The sequence below is a fragment of the Vigna umbellata genome, chromosome 4, assembly GCF_029865625.1.
Source record: "Vigna umbellata cultivar VRB3 chromosome 4, Vumbellata_1.0, whole genome shotgun sequence".
Taxonomy (NCBI): Eukaryota; Viridiplantae; Streptophyta; class Magnoliopsida; order Fabales; family Fabaceae; genus Vigna; species Vigna umbellata.
Genome location: NC_142168.1, coordinates 14194066 through 14216265, shown reverse-complemented (window position 1 = coordinate 14216265; position 22200 = coordinate 14194066). Strand labels below are relative to the sequence as shown.

Genomic DNA, 22200 nt, shown 5'->3' with positions numbered 1-22200 from the left:
AAAAGCAAAAGTGAACTAACACCTCTTTTTAAGGCTTCCATAACCGTGTGTGCATTTCTTAAGGAAACAAAATAAAATGCATCCTAAAGCTAATAAATAAAATGCATCCTAAAGCTAATAAATTAAATGCATGTAATAAAGGCAATGCATCCTAAAGCTAATAAATGAAACGCTAAGTTATCACCTGAAAAATATAAAGAAAAGGACATAGAAATGGATTAGAATTATGGAAAGTTAATGATGAACATTGAAAAACGTGAACGGTGATTCATAACAAATAACTTCAAAACCGGTGGCCCATTGCTTTTAGTAGTTCAACAATTGGAAATTAATATCAAATTCATTCTCAAGCAAATTGGTTCAGCGTTGCAAAGAAAAAAAAACACTTAATACTAAATAAAATAAAATAAAACAATGCAAGGTTTTGACGTGACCATAATGAAAAGAGAGAAAACGTTACTTCCAATTGAAAATGAGCACCCTTTTTTTTTCGTTCCAGCCATGAAGTAATGACGCGCTTCGATCAAAGTGCATAGAAAATAAACAAAATGAAAAAGGCAGAGTGTGCTTCCTCCTTCCAAACTCAATCACAATTCTCTGCCTTAGCCGTCTGGACCGTAACCCTCAATGCATGCTCCCTCAGTGTGCTTTCAATTCATCCTATGTGTCTCTTTCAGCTAGCCGTAGCCCTCCATGAATTGATGTCTGTGTTTTCTTTCTCCAAGTTTCTTCTTCTCCCCCTTCCCCTTTCCTCTCCTTAAAAAAAATGTCCAAGCTAAAAAACCAAAACCGAAGGGTGGCGGCTGATGCCTTTTATGAAGAATGAATGCCCTCTTTTTTTTCGTGCTGCTGGATCCAGGTCCGGGCCGTGGTGCTCTCGGTTATGTGCAGCCAGCATGGCTTCTTTGTGCACCTCCTCAATCACCGTGATGAAGCTGGATGGGAGCTGCTACTCAAAAGTGCTGGACTGCTGTGTTGGACGTGAATGAAGCCCCTGGACGCGTGTGCTGCTTGCTCCCGTGTGCTCTTTCATTTTTCTGGCCCGAATTAGCATGGATCTTCCAATTGAAGCACCTCCTTTTGCTGCTGCCAAGCTGGACCTCTTCAATTGGGCCGTGAGCTTTACTAAGCCAATGTAAAATAATGTGAGTGGTGGCCCCCTCATCCCTTCCAGCTTCACGGACTCACACACTTAATTTTCCAAAGAAATATTCTCCAATGTGGCAGCTCGCACTTTTTTTTCTCTTAAAGCACAATTGTGAGATGTGGAAGCCGTGAGTGCCTCCCAAGCTATTGGATTCCTTGTTTAAGAGTGTTGGGAGGTTTTAGCATCATCCAATGATCAATTCCAGCCACCACAATTACTAAACAACAAGCAAACAATGCAACAGATTAGAAATCACTCAAACAGCAAGCATTGGAATGACATAGGGGAGTAAAAAAAATACTGGGAACAACACAGAACGAATTTGAACAAAATATAAACTATACGTGAAAATAGACATCCATACGAAACTATGAAAAAAAATTGCACGGAAAACGGATAAGAATTGAACTCAAACGAAGACACACAAGTTGACACAACATTCACGCGGCAGCCAGCGAAAATAAAAATGGCTAAGATGCATTGGCTCAATTTCCATTTCTCATTTAGCTTTCTAATGTCCCAAAAAGTTATCCAAAATTTTCCCATAATTAATAATGCAAAACAATAAGCTCAGATAATTCAAATTAGTTAAAATAAGAATTTCCGATCAAATTAAGCACAATTAGGAAAAACAGGAAAATACCGGACGTTTAAGCATAATTCCCCGACTAATTCTAGCACATTAAACTAAGTGAAGTGAGGAAAATATTGGTTCATCAAAATAGACCACACTTAGTCTTTTGCACTCCTGGGCAAAATCAAGACGCAAATCAGGGAATAGTTCAAAGGGCTTTTAAGAAGGTGACACAACGTCGACACACAGAAAATAAAGACTCACAAGGAAACAAACAGAATTTACACCGTCCTCAAGAAATCTGGACAGAGAAAAGAAGTAGATAATTCCAACACAGAATGAATCAGAGAAAGCAGATACTCATGAAATCATCCAATCAATTCAAGACATGGCAAAATGATCAATCAGCTCAAGAGGTGAATCAAAAGCAACAGAACCTCACAGATGCACTATCACTGTATCTCTCAAGTGTATAAGGTAAAGAATTTCAACTCAATGCACTCAAGAAAGCAAACAACAACAGACTTGGCAAACCTCTAATATCAACACTCAAAACATATGCATGTTCAAATCAAAAGGTCTTTTATGGGTGAAATGGGGCCAAGGACAAGGTAGGATAAATATGGATGAGAAGCTACAAACCAAAAGAAATAGAGGAGCAATGGGGAACAAGTGTAAACACAGTCAAATCACACCCAGACCTCTAATTCAATCCTCTTCTTGACTCCATTATTCACAAAATATTATTTTTTTTTTAAATTTTTTTTTTTTTATTTTTCTCATTTTTCTCTATTTTTTTTTTCATCCTGTCTCTTTTCTTTTCTCTCTTTAGCACACAACTATAAGAGATGAGATATAAATCATATTTCTGAACACAAAACAAGAAGAGGAACCAACTAGCCAACTCATAAAAATCCCTAAGGAGACCACACTTGTTCCGAAAACACTTCCAAAGCTCCAAAATTTCCTAAGGTTAAGGTAATCATGGTTTTTCACTTAGAGCTAGTGTATGAGCTTCAAAACAAAGAAATGAGGAAAGTATAGGCTCAAAAGGGTTTTCAAAGAATCAGAACAAGGTAAGCTTATTTGGCTAGAGAGGCTCAAAAACAAAAGTGCCTTTATCACTTCCAAACATGCATATCAATCAAGAATTATCAACAAGAGTCAAGCCAAGGCATATGTGCAAGCAATCAGGAGACATATCACACACAAGAAAGAACATAAAGTGGCTCAAATCTCACACAGGGTAATTCTGTCACAATCAATTCAACTCTCAAAAATCATAATCATCTTCCAAGCAGAGAAAAGCAAGGATTTCAAACAAATAAGTATCAATCAAGTGAAGGAAATGATAAGTCTACAACCCAAACAAAGTCCAGAAATCAAGAGAAACATGTAAAACTGTATACAAGACAAAACAAAAACTACCTAGAAAAGAAAAAAAATTTAACCAAGAAAACAAAAACTAACGAAGAAAAATAAAAATCTCCCCCTATAGACCACACTTAAACTACACAGTGTCCTCAATGTGTTCTAAGCATAAGATCAGAAATCAAAACAATGAACAGATCATGGACAAGTGCAACAAAAGTAGGGAAAGGGGGAGAAGAGAGAAAGAAAACTCCCCTTATCATGGTGGCAGTTGCCAATTTTGGACTTGAAGGGAGATATCTTCCACCATTGGATCCAGCAAGGAAGTTGTGAGGAAGAATTGCTTCATCCTCCAGATTTGATCTAGCAGGGAAATGTCTTCCACAGCTGGATCTAAGAAGCAAGGATTGTTGATGAGCAGGTTCAGCTGGTGCCTATTGATCTTGAAGCTTTTGTCAGTGTTAGCACCTTTATTTTCCACTGTGGGTGTTTGTTGATCAAATTCAGTTGTACCTCCTGCAATAGGGTTAGTGCAATGTGGCTCTACAGAAATTTCATGCAGGGGTATAACACCCAATCCCAATTTATCAGACTGAACCTCAGATACATCCTCAGAACATGAATCAATTTCAAAATCACAAGCAATATCAACTACAGACTCAGATTCATGTTCGGTGCATGGATAATAAGTATTCAGATATGATGGCAAAAGTAGTTTCTCATCATGCAGAGAGGGAAAATTAAAAGCATTCTCATCAACAATATAATCATCAATAACATACCCATCAACAGCATAATCATGAAAAGCATATTCATCAACAGCATAATCAAATTTAGGTATGTTTACCTCTACTTCCCTGAAGGTTGGAAGAGTGGTAGAAGATGAAGGTCGTCTACCTGGTTTAGAATTACTGCTTATTTCTGCCTGCTCCTCAAAATAATCATCAGTCTCCTCAGGTGCAAGGGTAGGGACATAGGATGATGGGAAAGTAGATGGCACAGTAGTAAGCTCATGACTCTTCTCCCCATCTTCTATGTTGATGCCACTATCATCATCATCTGGAATCTGAACAGTCTGAAATGGTAACTCTGAATCTTGAGACTGTTCCTCAGTGAGTTGAGTGGCCATCTGCCCTATCTAATCAGTCATACTCTGAATGGCAGCTCCTATTTCTTGCTGGAACTGCATGTTCTCTTGCTGAAACTGAAGGTTCTGCATGGTCATCTGCTCCAACAACTCCTGCAATGTAGGCTCAGAGGTAGAAGGCTGAGGAGCTATTTGGGCAGGAGCATCATATTGCTGACTTTGGTATTGCTGGACTGGTGGAGGCATACAAGTACTCTGGAATGGTGGTTCTTGATAATGATGTTGTGGAGCATTGTACCATCCCAAGGTAGGGTCATTCCATCCAAGACCGTTGTCGTATCCATCTTGCACATGGGAGAATTTGCTCAGAAACTAATGCTCAAGATATCCCCAATCGGTAACGGATCTCAGAGGAAGAGAGTCTTTCCAATCCTTAGCTGCTCCTTGTAATGAATGCGGAAATGCGCTCAAGAAAATGTAATCAAGAGGGACATCTGGAGGCTTCATTGAAGAGCACATGATGTGGAGCTCCTCCAAATGTCTGTGTGGGCATTCTCCTGCAAAACCATGAAACTTAGGCAGCAAATGTATCAGTCCAGGGGTGAGATCGCAATGAAGATCATCCTCCTTAAGTGAAACCGGCTCACAAAGAGCACTCTCAGAAATTAGAGGATGAGTCATATTGTTCTCAACATAGAAATCAGCAGAATATGAATTACAATCAGAGTAACATGCAGAAGGAGAATCATAATCAGAGGCACTAGCAAAACAAGCAGTATTCACGAAATCAGAATAGGTAGACATGGAAAAAGAAAAATACTACAAATTACGAAACAAATAAAACACAACACCTTTATACATGCAACACGCACACACAAAACAGAACATCACATCACATCACAACACAAGACAAAACACAACACACACAAACACAACAAAAACCTAAGACTGAACCGTTGGTCCCCGGCAACGGCGCCATTTTGATGAGAGGGTCGCACCTCACACAAAAGTTGATTGCAAAATTAATGCAGTATAAACTAGGAAGTGACTCCTAGGTCGTCTCTCCAGGACCAAATGTGGTTCGGGTCTTAGGACAAACACGTAGTGGGGGGTTTTGAAAGTGTTTTTGTGATTCGAAATGAACTAAATTAAAAACTGGAAATTAAAGACAACTAAAAATAATTGAAAGCATTGAAGTAAATTAAAACGTTAAATGCAAATTAAATACTCAACATGACAAATTAAAATGCAAGAAGTAAGCTTGTGGAACTCTCATAAAAAGGCTGAATGTGGTAGCCATGCTCTTTTTCAAAGATAAATCACTCAAATTGAATATATCAGTGTGCTTTTCCTCCCCCAATACGTAACAACACCTCCAAAGTAATGAATAAGCATTTTTTTTTTACTAAAAGCAAAAGTGAACTAACACCTCTTTTTAAGGCTTCCATAACCGTGTGTGCATTTCTTAAGGAAACAAAATAAAATGCATCCTAAAGCTAATAAATAAAATGCATCCTAAAGCTAATAAATTAAATTCATGTAATAAAGGCAATGCATCCTAAAGCTAATAAATGAAACGCTAAGTTATCACCTGAAAAATATAAAGAAAAGGACATAGAAATGGATTAGAATTATGGAAAGTTAATGATGAACATTGAAAAACGTGAACGGTGATTCATAACAAATAACTTCAAAACCGGTGGCCCATTGCTTTTAGTAGTTCAACAATTGGAAATTAATATCAAATTCATTCTCAAGCAAATTGGTTCAGCGTTGCAAAGAAAAAAAAACACTTAATACTAAATAAAATAAAATAAAACAATGCAAGGTTTTGACGTGACCATAATGAAAAGAGAGAAAACGTACTTCCAATTGAAAATGAGCACCCTTTTTTTTTCGTTCCAGCCATGAAGTAATGACGCGCTTCGATCAAAGTGCATAGAAAATAAACAAAATGAAAAAGGCAGAGTGTGCTTCCTCCTTCCAAACTCAATCACAATTCTCTGCCTTAGCCGTCTGGACCGTAACCCTCAATGCATGCTCCCTCAGTGTGCTTTCAATTCATCCTATGTGTCTCTTTCAGCTAGCCGTAGCCCTCCATGAATTGATGTCTGTGTTTTCTTTCTCCAAGTTTCTTCTTCTCCCCCTTCCCCTTTCCTCTCCTTAAAAAAAATGTCCAAGCTAAAAAACCAAAACCGAAGGGTGGCGGCTGATGCCTTTTATGAAGAATGAATGCCCTCTTTTTTTTCGTGCTGCTGGATCCAGGTCCGGGCCGTGGTGCTCTCGGTTATGTGCAGCCAGCATGGCTTCTTTGTGCACCTCCTCAATCACCGTGATGAAGCTGGATGGAGCTGCTACTCAAAAGTGCTGGACTGCTGTGTTGGACGTGAATGAAGCCCCTGGACGCGTGTGCTGCTTGCTCCCGTGTGCTCTTTCATTTTTCTGGCCCGAATTAGCATGGATCTTCCAATTGAAGCACCTCCTTTTGCTGCTGCCAAGCTGGACCTCTTCAATTGGGCCGTGAGCTTTACTAAGCCAATGTAAAATAATGTGAGTGGTGGCCCCCTCATCCCTTCCTGCTTCACGGACTCACACACTTAATTTTCCAAAGAAATATTCTCCAATGTGGCAGCTCGCACTTTTTTTTCTCTTAAAGCACAATTGTGAGATGTGGAAGCCGTGAGTGCCTCCCAAGCTATTGGATTCCTTGTTTAAGAGTGTTGGGAGGTTTTAGCATCATCCAATGATCAATTCCAGCCACCACAATTACTAAACAACAAGCAAACAATGCAACAGATTAGAAATCACTCAAACAGCAAGCATTGGAATGACATAGGGGAGTAAAAAAAATACTGGGAACAACACAGAACGAATTTGAACAAAATAAAAACTATACGTGAAAATAGACATCCATACGAAACTATGAAAAAAAATTGCATGGAAAACGGATAAGAATTGAACTCAAACGAAGACACACAAGTTGACACAAACAGCAGTAATCACTGGACTGACATATGAGAGTAAAATAAATACTGGGAACAGCACAGAATGAATTTGAACAAAGTAAAAACTATATGTTAAAATAGACATCCAGACGAAACTATGAAAAAAAATTGCATGGAAAACGGATAAGAATTGAACTCAAACGAAGACACACAAGTTGACACAACATTCACGCGGCAGCCAGCGAAAATAAAAATGGCTAAGATGCATTGGCTCAATTTCCATTTCTCATTTAGCTTTCTAATCTCCCAAAAAGTTATCCAAAATTTTCCCATAATTAATAATGCAAAACAATAAGCTCAGATAATTCAAATTAGTTAAAATAAGAATTTCCGATCAAATTAAGCACAATTAGGAAAAACAGGAAAATACCGGACGTTTAAGCATAATTCCCCGACTAATTCTAGCACATTAAACTAAGTGAAGTGAGGAAAATATTGGTTCATCAACCCACTTCGTCCACTTTGTCAACTTTGTCAACTTCGTCAATTCGTCCACTTAGTCCACTACCTCCACTTCCTCGACTTCCTCGACTTCCTCGACTTAGTCCACTTCCTCCACTTTGTCCCCCTCGTGAACTTCGTCCACTTCGTCAACTACGTCCACTTCCTCCACTTCGTCCACTTCGTCAACTTCGTCAAATTCGTTCATTTTGTCCACTTCGTCAACTTTGTCCACTTCGTCCACTTTGCCCACTTACTCCACTTCCTCCACTTCCACCACTTCGTCAACTTCTTCCACTTAGTCCACTTCCTCCACTTCTTCCACCTCCTCCACTTCCTCCACTGCGTCAACTTCGTCAACTTCGTCAACTTCTTTCACTTCGTCCACTTCATCAACTTCGTCAACTTCTTTCACTTTGTCCACTTAGTCCACTTCCTCCACTTCCACCACCTTGTCAACTTCGTCAACTTCTTCCACTTAGTCCTCTTCCTCCACTTCCTCCACTTCGTCCACTTCGTCCACTGCACCAACTTCGTCCACTTCATCCACTTCGTCCACGGCGTCCACTTCGTCAACTTCGTCCACTTCGTCAACTTCGTCCACTTCGTCAACTTCGTCCACTTCCTCCGCTTCCTCCACTTCGCCAACTTCGTCCACTTCGTCAACTTCGTCCACTTCATCCACTTCGTCAACTTCGTGCACTTCGTCAATTTCTTCAACTTCGTCCACTTCGTCAACTTCGTCCGTTTCGTCCTCTTCACCAACTTCGTCCACTTTATCAACTTCGCCAACTTCGTCAATTCGTCCACTTAGTCCACTTCGTCCACTTCGTCCACTTCGTCCACTTCCTCCACTTCCTCCACATTGTCCCCTTCGTCTACTGCGTCCACTTTGTCAACTTCGTCCACTTCGTCAACTTCGTCAAATTCGTCCACTTTGTCCACTTCGTCAACTTCATCCACTTTGTCCACTTAGTCCACTTCCACCACTTCGTCAACTTCTTCCACTTAGTGCACTTCCTCCACTTCCTCCACTTCCTCCACTTCCTCCACTTCGTCAACTTCGTAAACTTCTTTCACTTTGTCCACTTCGTCAACTTCGTCAACTTCGTCCACTTTGTCCACTGAGTCCACTTCCTCCGCTTCCACCACTTCATCAACTTCGTCAACATCCTCCACTTCGATAACTTCGTCGATTTCTTCCACTTAGTCCACTTCCTCCGCTTCTTCCACTTCGTCAATTTCATCAACTTCGTCCACCTCGTCCACTTAATCCAGTTCGTCCACTTCATCCACTTCCTCAACTTCGTCCACTTCGTCAACTACGTCCACTTCGTCAACTTCGTCCACTTCGTCAACTTTGTCCATTTCGTCCATTTTGTCCACTTCCTCCACTTCGTCCACTTCCTCCACTTCGTCCACTTCGCCCACTGCACCAACTTCATCCACGACATCCACTTCGTCCACTTCGTCAACTTCGTCCACTTCGTCACCTTCGTCCACTTCGTCAACTTCGTCCACTTCGTCCTCTTCGTCCACTTCGTCCACTTCCTCTACTTCGTCAACTACGTCATCTTCGTCAACTTCGTCTACTTCGTCGACTTCCTACACTTCCTCCACTTCCTCCACTTCGTCCACTTCATGAACTTCGTGCACTTCGTCCACTTCCTCTACTTCCTCCACTACCTCCACTTCGTCCAATTCGTCCACTTCCTCCACTTCCTCCGCTTCCTCCACTTCCTCCACTTCCTTCACTTCGTCCACTTCGTCCACTCACCAACTTTGTCCACTTCCTCCATTTCCTCCACTTCGTCCACTTCATCCACTTCATCCACTTCATCCACTTCATCCACTTCGTCCACTTCGTGAATTTCGTGCACTTCGTCAATTTCTTCCACTTCGTCCACTTTGTCAACTTCGTCAACTTCTTCCACTTAGTCCACTTCGTCTACTTCCTCCACTTCCTCCACTTCGTCAACTTATTCAACTTCTTTCACTTCGTCCACTTCATCAACTTCGTCCACTTCGTCAATTTCGTCCACTTTGTCCACTTAGTCCACTTCCTCCACTTCCACCACTTCGTCAACTTCGTCAACATCCTCCACTTCGATAACTTCGTCAACTTCGTCCACTTCTTTCACTTCGTCCACTTCGTCAACTTCGTCCACTTTGTCCACTTCCTCCACTTCGTCAACTTCCTCTACTTCGTCCACTTTGTCAACTTCGTCCACTTCTACAATTTCTTCCACTTCGTCCACTTCGTCCTCTTCGTCCACTTCGTCCACTTTGTCCACCTCGTCCACTTCACGAACTTCGTCAATTTCCACCACATCCTCCACTTCGTCAACTTCGTCCACTTCATCCACTTCGTCCACTTCGTCCACTTTGTCCACTTCATCCACTTCGTCAACTTCGTCCACCTCCTCCGCTTCCTCCACTTCGTCCACTTCGTCAACTTCGTCCTCTTTGTCCACTTCGTCAACTTCGTTCACTTCGTCAATTTCTTCCACTTCGTCAACTTCGTCCGCTTCGTCCCCTTCCTCCACTTCCTCCACTTCACCCACTTCGTCCACTTTGTAAACTTCGTCAACTTCGTCAATTCGTCCACTTAGTCCACTTCCTCCACTTCCTCCACTTCCTCGACTTCCTCGACTTCCTCCACTTAGTCCACTTCCTCCACTTTGTCCCCCTCGTGAACTTCATCCACTTCGTCAACTGCGTCCACTTCGTCCACTTCCTCCACTTCGTCCACTTCGTCAACCTCGTCAAATTCGTTCATTTTGTCCACTTCGTCAACTTTGTCCACTTCGTCCACTTTGTCCACTTACTCCATGATAACAGTTGAAAAACTGTTATTTTTATGATTAAAATTGACACTAAAAGCAACCTTTACACTTAGAAACTAGCTTGAAATCATGCTTTTCTTTATATTTTTTGGAAATAAGAGAGCTGGACAGGTTTATGCTTGATTTCAGTGTTTTTGTGCAGGTTTTAAGGTGAATTTGGTGAAAGAAGTGAAGAAGGAGAGAGTTGAAATCAGAAAAGACAACAAAAAGTGCAAAAAGGAGAAGCCGAAGTCACCGCTCAGCGGCAGTTTACCGCTGAGCGACACTCTGGAAGTCACGTGAGGTCCGCTGAGGGGCAAAATGGCCGCTGAGGGGAGAAAACAAGTCACGCACTCACCGCTGAGCGGTATTTTACCGCTGAGCGGCACTTTAATGGGCTTGGACTTGACTTTTTGTAATTTAGGAATGATATATAAGCTTTAGGGTTTCCTAGGGTTAGGCATCTTTGGCAGAAACGAAGCAAACACTCTCTCTTCCACCCCTTGGGGTAGATTGGGAGATGGTGACAGCTCTCCTCTTCTCTTTCACGGGTTTTTCTATCTCTTTCATTCTTTCATTATTCATCTAGGTTCACCATGAATATGGTGAACTAAACCTTGTATGTTTGTTGGGGAATCAATGTAATCTTGTGAAACTCTCATATATGGAATTTGTTTTTACATCTTTTAATTAAGACTTATGCTTTCTTTTCATCATTAGTTAGGGTTTTTCCTCTTTGCTTAATGCTTGCATTGTTTAACTCATTCGATGCATGATTATTGGTTTTGTCGATACGGGCACGTACGGGGAAGTCTAGATCCGGGGAATTTCTCCCAATATGATATTGGTTGTCGTTAAGCTCCTGCACTTATGAATTGATCATTAGGAATGCTAGGAATTGTATGAACTCGTGATTAGGGAGAAGCCTTCTAGAAAGGTACTTTAGAGAGTGGCATTAACAATGATGATTTGATTGTTGAATTCCTAAAATATATGAGAGTGGATAAGATGAAATTGACCCCCAACAACATATTCATACATTAATATCATTGAAAGTGTTTATCTTTTGCTTTTTGCCATTGATCAAAATTCATGCATACATGTTTATTTTCTGTCTTGCATCTTAATCCCCAAATATTTAGTTTGTAAGTCTTAGTTAATCAAGAAACCACATAACTAAACTAGGCCGTGAGTCCTTTGGGAAGAACGATTCTTGGTCTAACCATGTTTATTACTTGAACGATTCGGTCATACTTGCCGATTGAAAACAAGTTTGTGACATCATAATTTGGTGTTCATAAATTTGTCCATCAAGTTTTTGGCGCCGTTGCCGGGGATTCGTGGTTTAACTGGTTAATTTGTGTGATTATTGATTATCTTTGACTTATTTTTTTTATTTTTAATTTAAATTTCGAATTTTTTTTATTTTATTTTATTTTTCTGTTTATATTTTTCAGTTTGTATTTTATTTGATTTTATTTTATTTTTTTGTTTTTTGTTTTTCTGTTTTCTGTTTTTATTTTCTGTTTTTTATTTTTCGGTTTTTATTTGATTTTATTTTATTTGATTAGATTAGATTTTATTTTATTTTATTTTATTTTCTGTTTGTATTTTATTTTATTTTATTTTATTTTTCTGTTTTTATTTCCTATCTTCTTATCTTTTCAATTATATCCTTTGATTTTTTTTTCTCTATCTTTTTGTGCTAACAATTGTTTTTAGGGTTTTGTGCCTAATGTCTGCAGAATGCAATTTGGTCAAGAATTTAACTATATGGGCACTCAATTCCACCAAAGTAATCTCAACCACTGGTGGGAACCTCACTCAAGCATGGATCAAAGCCAATTTTGGCAAGCTGCTGGACAATTTGAGAATCAACCACAACAACAATGGCAGCAACAACCCTTTCTATCAGGAAGTTTGGATAGGTTGGAGGACACCCTTCAACGATTTTTGAAAAATTCCGACTCTACTCAGAAAAGCATTGAACAATCATGTAAAAGAATGGAGATGCAACTTCGTTACATCAATCAGAGATTGAATGATGATGTTAATACTGAAGTTAACCTTAAGGAGGAAGGGCAAGTCATCATCACTGAAAGTGACAAGATTCTTGATGAGGAAAAATTAGAGGGAGATGAGGAAAGGGTAGAGAGAAAAGAGAAAGAAGAGTTGAGTGAGAAAGATAAAGATGAAGAAAAAGAAAAAGAAGTGGTTGAGAGAGAAGAGAGAAAGAAAATTTGTGTGAAAATAAAGAAGTTGAGGAGAAAAAGAAAAGGGAAGAAAAAAATAAAAGAAAAGAAAAAGAGAAAATTTAGGGAGAGAAAAAGGAAGAAAAAGAAGATGAGAGGAAAGAAGAAGGAATCATATGAAAAATCCCATCCTCATCTAAAGAAGAATCATAGGAAGGAAAAGAAATTCAAGTGCTTTATGGAAATCTTCAAGAAATTGGAGATTAAAGTTCCTATGATTGAGACATTGCAACAGGTTCCTGGTTTGATCAAATTTTTGAAGAAGTTCAGTAGAAAGAAGAAAAAGAAGAAGGAACTTGAGCTTGGGTCAAGCTAATGACGTTAAAAGAGCGCTTGCTGGGAGGCAACCCAGTTGATTTAAGAACTTTTGATTTTATTTTGGTTTTGTAATTTTTAATTTGTGGACATTATTTTTGTAATTATTTTGTTGGAAATAGCATCTACTGAAGGATGCTAGGTGGTTAAGTATCTACTGAAGGATACTATGTTTGTAACACCTACTGATGGGTGTTGGTAAGAAAATTTTGCACCTACTGATGGGTGTTGGTGGATTTTGGGTCAGGCTCGTGACATTAAACAAGCGCTACCTGGGAGGCAACCCAGTTGATTGAATATTTCTGTTTGTTTGTTTTAGTTAGGGTTTGCATAAGCATTTTGAACATTGAATTGCAGGGAGCCAGTGAGGGGCATGTCTAGGAGGCACGTAGGTTAAGAAAAGAAGGAGAAGAACACATCACGAAAGTGCCGCTGAGCGGTACTTTACCGCTGAGCGGTACTTTACCGCTGAGCGGTACTCTCGCAGATTGGGTTTTAGTTCCCCTTAGCGGGACCCGAGCCCATTAGGGTATTTTTAAACCCTAAGCTGCGTATTCTTTCACACTTTCGGATTTTTCTCTGCACAAACACTCCCACATACCTTCTCCGAGGTTTTCCACATCTTTTCACTCTTCCCTCTTAAGAAAATTTCTCTTCCACTCACTTTTTCACTAGTGTGCCATCAAAGTTTGGGGTTGGAAGAGAGCATTCTAGCTTGGAAGCATTCTCGTTGCATCTAGTATCTCCACCCAAGTAAGTAAAATGCATTTTGTTCATTTTAGGGTTTTTGATTTTGAATATGATTGTCAAAGCATGAAGATTTAGGGGTTTTGATTTCTTTGCATGATTTGATGATATATTTGATGTTTGAACCGATTAAACTGCATGATTATGAACTGGAAAACTGAAAATTGCATTTGGGTGGAGTTAGGAAAGCTTTAAAACAGGTTTTTCAAAAATCTGCAGAGTTACCGCTGAGGGGTAAACTGCCGCTGAGCGGCACTCTGCCAGATTTGGTTTTTCTGGTTTTTTGTGTTATGGAATGTGGTACTGGTGGCGCTGAGGGGGAATTCTGGCCCTCAGCGGTGGTTTAGCTTCGAAAGGAGTTGTGTTCTTTGTTTTACTAATGATTAACATCATGTTCTGTGGTTTTGTATTTGTGTTTTCAATGTAGGAATGGCATTCTCTTCAGGAAAAAGATTGAAAACCATGGCAACCAAGAGAAAGGAAAAGGAACCAGAGCAACCCCACTCTAGCAGGTTCCTCTCTAGGAAACATGAGAAGCACTTTAAAGTGGTTCAGGACAGGAGACTTCTGATGGAGAGAAAGGTTGGAATGATACCTAACCTTGCTCCTCAATTTGGAGAGCAATATTTAGGGAATGACTGGGGAAAGCTAGCCACTTATCCTGCACCTGCCAACATAGCTGTGGTTAAGGAATTTTACACCAATGCAAAAAAGATTGGTGATTATCCAGCTGAGAATTATTTGGGCTATGTCAGAGGCCATGCTATCAGGTATGATCCTGATTCAATTAATAACTTTCTGGACACTGTATGGGCTGGTGAGCAGTGCCAATTTGCTCTTTGCATGGAGGAAGGTGCTGATTATGAGGATGTGGAGAGAGTACTGTGTATACCTGGAGGACACTTCCAAAGGAATAGATCTGGCTCAGTGGTTAACATTAGGAGGACAGATTTGAATCCTCTTGCAAAGTATTGGATGGCGTTTTCTCATGCCAACATTCAGCCATGTTCACATGTGTCAGATATTACTCTCAGCAGGGCATTCTTCATCTACTGTGCTATCAGAAACTTGAATGTTAATATTGGGCAGGTGATAGCTGATGAGATTAGTGTGTGCGCCAATACTTCAAACAACAAAGCACCACTAGGACATCCTTCTTTGATCACGCACCTTTGCAAGATAGATGGGGTGGACACTTCTGCTCCACCATTTGAGAGGCCAAGAAAAGCTATTGATGAGGCCTATTATAGACAGTACTGTGGAGGTGATGATGCAGCTAAGCCAGTTCCACCACGCCGGGCTCGTAGAGAGAGAGGGCCAGCACAGAGCCAGACATCTGCTGATACACATGAAGCAGAACCATTCCAGATGAGGGACATGTACATGTCTCTTATAGGTGCTCAGTTGCAGTCCATTCACAGAGGGCAGGTGGCCACTGCTGAGATGATTGTGGGGATGTATGATACACCTCCAGCCCACAGGTGGACTATGGATGAATTCCATAATGTGGTAGCTTGGCCAGAGGAGCCAGTGCATGGAGGAGGAGCTGAAGCAGCTGAAGCTTCAGCTAGAGAGATGGAAGAAGATGAAGCTGATGATGATGATGCATTTGAAGATGATGAAGATGAAGAGGAAGAGGAAGATACAGAGGACAGCTCAGACTGATGAGGAGCTGAGATAGCATTTACTGATAAATGCTATCATATGATTATGCTTTTGTGGTTTAAGTTTTCTGAACTTATTTGTTTTTGTTTTTAGATTAGGGTTTGATGTACTCTATTTGAAACTTGGTTTCTTGTGATGGTTTGCTATTAACTGTGATTGTGTGATAAGTAATACTGAATGATGCTTATGATTAATTGATGTTGAGATGATGTGCACATTAAAATGCTTATACAGGTGATTCACAAGCTTTGTGAACAAATGCATGATATCATGATTGTGATTGTGAAATTAAGCAGGATGTGTATGTCAAATGTGAATGAGCTTATATGTGAGATTTTGAGCTCCAGAGTTGTTATTGTTGAAGGCTATTACTTTGAAAGCATGAATGATTTTGCCCAGGTTTTCTATGATTGAATCAATTGATTGTTTTGCATCATATGATCAAGGCCGTTTGTTGGAAACCTTTTTATTGGCCAAATTTGTAAAGGTTAGCCCACTAAAAGAGAACACTTTGTGTTCAATCCTTTTGAACCCTTAGCCTTGAATATACACTGAAACCTTTGATTGAAAAATCTTTACCTTGAGTTAAGTAGAAGATCTTGTGTGGTATTGTTAAATGTTCAAGTTTGGGGTTGTTGGGAAAACACGAAAAGCATTGAGCTAAGAGCTAAAAAGTAAGAATATGCATAGAAAAAGAAAAGAAAAGAAAAAGAAGCAAAGCTCAATGCAAAGGCAAAAGAAAGTTGGGAAAGAATAAGATGATTGTGTTGTATGATTCTCTTAACTCAAGGATTTTGTGATCCAGAAAAACCAATTTTCTTGTTAGCCCAGCCACATTATAAGCCATAGAAAAGTCCTTGTGATGATGCATGCTTGTGAATGTTTTTGATTGTGGTAAAATGAAAGGCAAATTTGATTCATGTGACATTGTGATAGTAGAGTGAATGAGTGATCATCTCTTATACACTTGAGTGTGAGTGAAACACTTGACTTAGTGAGGAAATATTACATGAACACATGAACATCCATGCTTAATTGATTGATCATTCATGAGAATAGCATTTGTTGGAATTTAAATGACTTTGTGAACACTAAAACATGTGCACATCTTGATTAAACTCTTGGTCATAAGTTTGAGTGAAGTTGTTACTTATCTTGAAAAAGAGGATTTTTGAATGAGTGAACCATCATATGAATTGGTTGAAGATTGAGTTACATCTTATTTGCTTGAGGACAAGCAAAGTTTTAAGTTTGGGGTTGTGATAACAGTTGAAAAACTGTTATTTTTATGATTAAAATTGACACTAAAAGCAACCTTTACACTTAGAAACTAGCTTGAAATCATGCTTTTCTTTATATTTTTTGGAAATAAGAGAGCTGGACAGGTTTATGCTTGATTTCAGTGTTTTTGTGCAGGTTTTAAGGTGAATTTGGTGAAAGAAGTGAAGAAGGAGAGAGTTGAAATCAGAAAAGACAACAAAAAGTGCAAAAAGGAGAACCCGAAGTCACCGCTCAGCGGCAGTTTACCGCTGAGCGGCACTCTGGAAGTCACGTGAGGTCCGCTGAGAGGCAAAATGGCCGCTGAGGGGAGAAAACAAGTCACGCACTCACCGCTGAGCGGTATTTTACCGCTGAGCGGCACTTTAATGGGCTTGGACTTGACTTTTTGTAATTTACGAATGATATATAAGCTTTAGGGTTTCCTAGGGTTAGGCATCTTTGGCAGAAACGAAGCAAACACTCTCTCTTCCACCCCTTGGGGTAGATTGGGAGATGGTGACAGCTCTCCTCTTCTCTTTCACGGGTTTTTCTATCTCTTTCATTCTTTCATTATTCATCTAGGTTCACCATGAATATGGTGAACTAAACCTTGTATGTTTGTTGGGGAATCAATGTAATCTTGTGAAACTCTCATATATGGAATTTGTTTTTACATCTTTTAATTAAGACTTATGCTTTCTTTTCATCATTAGTTAGGGTTTTTCCTCTTTGCTTAATGCTTGCATTGTTTAACTCATTCGATGCATGATTATTGGTTTTGTCGATACGGGCACGTACGGGGAAGTCTAGATCCGGGGAATTTCTCCCAATATGATATTGGTTGTCGTTAAGCTCCTGCACTTATGAACTGATCATTAGGAATGCTAGGAATTGTATGAACTCGTGATTAGGGAGAAGCCTTCTAGAAAGGTACTTTAGAGAGTGGCATTAACAATGATGATTTGATTGTTGAATTCCTAAAATATATGAGAGTGGATAAGATGAAATTGACCCCCAACAACATATTCATACATTAATATCATTGAAAGTGTTTATCTTTTGCTTTTTGCCATTGATCAAAATTCATGCATACATGTTTATTTTCTGTCTTGCATCTTAAACCCCAAATATTTCGTTTGTAAGTCTTAGTTAATCAAGAAACCACATAACTAAACTAGGCCGTGAGTCCTTTGGGAAGAACGATACTTGGTCTAACCAAGTTTATTACTTGAACGATTCGGTCATACTTGCCGATTGAAAACAAGTTTGTGACATCATAATTTGGTGTTCATAAATTTGTCCATCACTCCACTTCCTCCACTTCCACCACTTCGTCAACTTCTTCCACTTAGCCCACTTCCTCCACTTCTTCCACCTCCTCCACTTCCTCCACTTCCTCCACTGCGTCAACTTCGTCAACTTCTTTCACTTCGTCCACTTCATCAACTTCGTCAACTTCTTTCACTTTGTCCACTTAGTCCACTTCCTCCACTTCCACCACCTTGTCAACTTCGTCAACTTCTTCCACTTAGTCCTCTTCCTCCACTTCCTCCACTTCGTCCACTTCGTACACTTCGTCCACTGCACCAACTTCGTCCACTTCATCCACTTCGTCCACGGCGTCCACTTCGTCAACTTCGTCCACTTCGTCAACTTCGTCCACTTCGTTAACTTTGTCCACTTCCTCCACTTCCTCCACTTCCTCCACTTCCTCCACTTCGTCAACTTCCTCAACTTCCTCAACTTCTTTCACTTCGTCTACTTCATCAACTTCCTCAACTTCCTCAACTTCTTTCACTTCGTCTACTTCGTCAACTTCCTCCACTTCCTCCACTTCGTCCGTTTCGTTCGTCCACTTCGTGAACTTCGTCAACTTCGTCCACTTCGTCAACTTTTCCCACTTGGTCCTCTTCGTCCACTTCGTCCACCTCGTCCACTTCGGTAACTTCGTCAACTTCGTCAACTTCGTCAACTTCGTCATCTTTGTCAACTTCGTGTACTTCCTCCACTTCGTCGACCTCCTCCACTTCGTCAACTTTGTCAACTTCGTCCAGTTGGTCCACTTCCTCCACTTCCTCCACTTCCTCCACGTCCTCCACTTCGTCCAATTCGTCCACTAATTTGACTTTCTGCACTTCCTCCAGTTCCTCCAGTTCCACCACTTCGTCCAATTCGACCACTTCACCAACTTCCTCCACTTCCTCCACTTCCTCAACTTCCTCTACTTCGTCCACTTCGTCGTCAACTTCTTCGTCAACTTCGTCCACTTCCACAATTTCTTCCAGTTCGTCCACTTCGTCCTCTTCGTCCACTTCGTCCAGTTTATCCACTTCGTCCACTTCGTCCACTTCACCAACTTCGTCAATTTCCTCCACTTCCTTCACTTCGTCAACTTCGTCCACTTCATCCAGTTCCTCCACTTCATCTACTTCGTCCACTTCGTCAACTTCGTCCACTTCGTCCGCTTCCTCCACTTCGTCAACTTCGTCCACTTTGTCAACTTCGTGCACTTCGTCAATTTCTTCAACTTCGTCCACTTCGTCAACTTCGTCCGTTTCGTCCACTTCACGAACTTCGTCCACTTTGTCAACTTCGCCAACTTCGTCAATTCGTCCACTTAGTCCACTTCCTCCACTTCCTCCACTTCCTCCACTTCCTCCACTTCCTCCACTTCATCCACTTCCTCCACTTTGTCCCCTTCGTCTACTGCGTCCACTTCGTCCACTTTGTCCACTTCGTCCACTTCGTCAACTTCGTCAAATTTGTCCAGTTCGTCAACTTCGTCCACTTTGTCCACTTAGTCCACTTCCTCCACTTCCACCACTTCGTCAACTTCTTCCACTTAGTCCACTTCGTCCACTTCCTCCACTTCCTCCACTTCGTCAACTTCGTAAACTTCTTTCACTTCGTCCACTTCATCAACTTTGTCAACTTCGTCCACTTCTTCCACTTTGTCCATTTAGTCCACTTCCTCCGCTTCCACCACTTCGTCAACTTCGTCAACATCCTCCACTTCGATAACTTCGTCAATTTCTTCCACTTAGTCCACTTCCTCCGGTTCTTCCACTTCGTCCACTTCGTCAATTTCATCAACTTCGTCCACCTCGTCCACTTCTTCATCTTCGTCCACCTCGTCCACTTATTCCAGTTCGTCCACTTCATCCACTTCCTTAACTTCGTCCACTTCCTCAACTACGTCCACTTCGTCAACTTCGTCCACTTCGTCAACTTTGTCCATTTCGTCCATTTTGTCCACTTCCTCCACTTCGTCCACTTCGTCCACTTCGCCCACTGCACCAACTTCGTGCACGGCATCCACTTCGTCCACTTCGTCAACTTCCTCCACTTCGTCAGCTTCGTCCACTTCGTCCACTTCGTCCACTTCGTCCTCTTCGTCCACTTCGTCCACTTCCTCCACTTCGTCAACTACGTCATCTTCGTCAAATTCGTCTACTTCGTCGACTTCCTACACTTCCTCCACTTCCTCCACTTCCTCCACTTCATGAACTTCGTGCACTTCGTCCTCTTCCTCTACTTCCTCCACTACCTCCACTTCGTCCAATTTGTCCACTTCCTCCACTTCCTCCACTTCCTCCACTTCCTCCACTTCCTCCACTTCCTCCACTTCCTCTACTTCCTTCACTTCGTCCACTTCCTCCACTTCACCAACTTTGTCCACTTCCTCCATTTCCTCCACTTCGTCCACTTCATCCACTTCGTCCACTTCGTGAATTTCGTGCACTTCCTCAATTTCTTCCACTTCGTCCACTTCGTCAACTTCGTCAACTTCGTCAACTTCTCCCACTTAGTCCACTTACTTTACTTCCTCCACTTCCTCCACTTCGTGAACTTATTCAACTTCTTTCACTTCGTCCACTTCATCAACTTCGTCCACTTCGTCAACTTCGTCAACTTCGTCCACTTTGTCCACTTAGTCCACTTCCTCCACTTCCACCACTTCATCAACTTCGTGAACATCCTCCACTTCGATAACTTCGTCAACTTCGTCCACTTCTTTCACTTTGTCCACTTCGTCCACTTCGTCAACTTCGTCCACTTTGTCCACTTCCTCCACTTCGTCAACTTCCTCTACTTCGTCCACTTTGTCAACTTCGTCCACTTCGTCGTCAACTTCGTCCACTTCTACAATTTCTTCCACTTCGTCCACTTCGTCCTCTTCGTCCACTTCGTCCACTTTGTCCACTTCGTCCACTTCACGAACTTCGTCAACTTCGTCCACTTTGTCCACTTCCTCCACTTCCTCCACTTCGTCAACTTCCTCAACTTCTTTGACTTCGTCTACTTCATCAACTTCCTCAACTTCCTCAACTTCTTTCACTTCGTCAACTTCCTCCACTTCCTCCACTTCGTCCGTTTCGTTCGTCCACTTCGTGAACTTCGTCAACTTTTCCCACTTGGTCCTTGATAACAGTTGAAAAACTGTTATTTTCATGCTTAAAAGTGATACTAAAAGCAACCTTTAGACTTAGAAACTAGCTTGAAATCATGCCTTTTGTTTATATTTTCAGAAATAAGAGAGCTGGACAGGTTTATGCTTGATTTAAGTGTTTTTGTGCAGGTTTTGAGGTGAATTTGGTGAAAGAAGTGAAGAATAAGAGAGAGGACATTAGAAAAGACAAGAAAGAGTGCAAAAAGGAGAAGTCGAAGGCACCGCTCAGCGGCAAACTACCGCTGAGCGGCACTCAAGAGGTGGCGTTGGAACCGCTGAGGGGCAAATGGCCGCTGAGGGGAAGAAAGAAGACGCGTAACCACCGCTGAGCGGTAAATGGCGCTGAGCGGCACTTTTCGGGCTTGGGCTTTTGTAATCTTTTGTAACTCTAGATTAGTATATAAGGGCTTGCACGTCCTTTAGTTAGACATCTTTGGCAGAAACGAGGCAAACACTCTCTCTTTCACCCCTTTGAAGGAGGATCTTGGATGCTCAGGCTACCTCTTCACCTTTATTGGGTTTATTCTTTCATACTTTCATTGTTATTCATCTAGGTTCACCATGAATATGGTGAACTAAACCTTGTATGTTTGTTGGGGAATCAATGTAATCTCTTGAAGCTCTCATATATGGAATCTGTTGAGTACATCTTTGAATTAAGACATATGCTTTCTTTTCATCATTAGTTAGGGTTTTTCCTCTTTGCTCAATGCTTGCATTGTTTAACTCATTCTAATGCATGATTATTGGTTTTGTTGATACGGACACGTACGGGGAAATCTAGATCCGGGGAATTTCTCCCAATATTTTACTGACAACATTATATTGGTTGCCTTAAGCTCCTGCACTCATGAACTAATCATTAGGAATGCTAGGAATTGTATGAACTATTTGATTAGGGAGAAGCCATCTAGAATGGTACATTAGAGAGTGGCATTAACAATGATGATTTGAAAGAGGAATTCCTAAAATATATGAGAGTGGATGAGATGAAATTGACCCCCAACAACATATTCATTCATTTAATCCATTGAAAGTGTTTATCTTATGTCTTTGCCATT

General features: G+C 40.9%; 1 protein-coding gene across 2 annotated transcripts; it reads right to left on the bottom strand.

Moving 5' to 3' along the window:
- Positions 1-241: 241 nt before the first annotated feature.
- On the bottom strand, positions 242-7441 carry LOC148199312 (uncharacterized). 2 transcript variants are annotated; one of them, XM_088113296.1, is made up of 2 exons: positions 6046-7441; positions 242-4752 (listed from the first exon to the last, which is right to left on the bottom strand). In XM_088113296.1, the coding sequence occupies exon 2, from the start codon at positions 4219-4221 to the stop codon at positions 3352-3354; it is 870 nt and encodes a 289-aa protein (XP_087969422.1). In that variant the 5' UTR covers positions 4222-4752; positions 6046-7441; the 3' UTR covers positions 242-3351. The 2 variants fall into 2 exon arrangements, with proteins under 2 accessions (XP_087969422.1, XP_087969423.1); XM_088113297.1 differs by having other exon boundaries at positions 242-4736.
- Positions 7442-22200: the final 14759 nt, after the last annotated feature.

Excerpts from the sequence above, each read along its gene's own strand:
- LOC148199312 (XM_088113296.1), bottom strand. The coding sequence starts at position 4,221 with ATGGCCACTCAACTCACTGAGGAACAGTCTCAAGATTCAGAGTTACCA.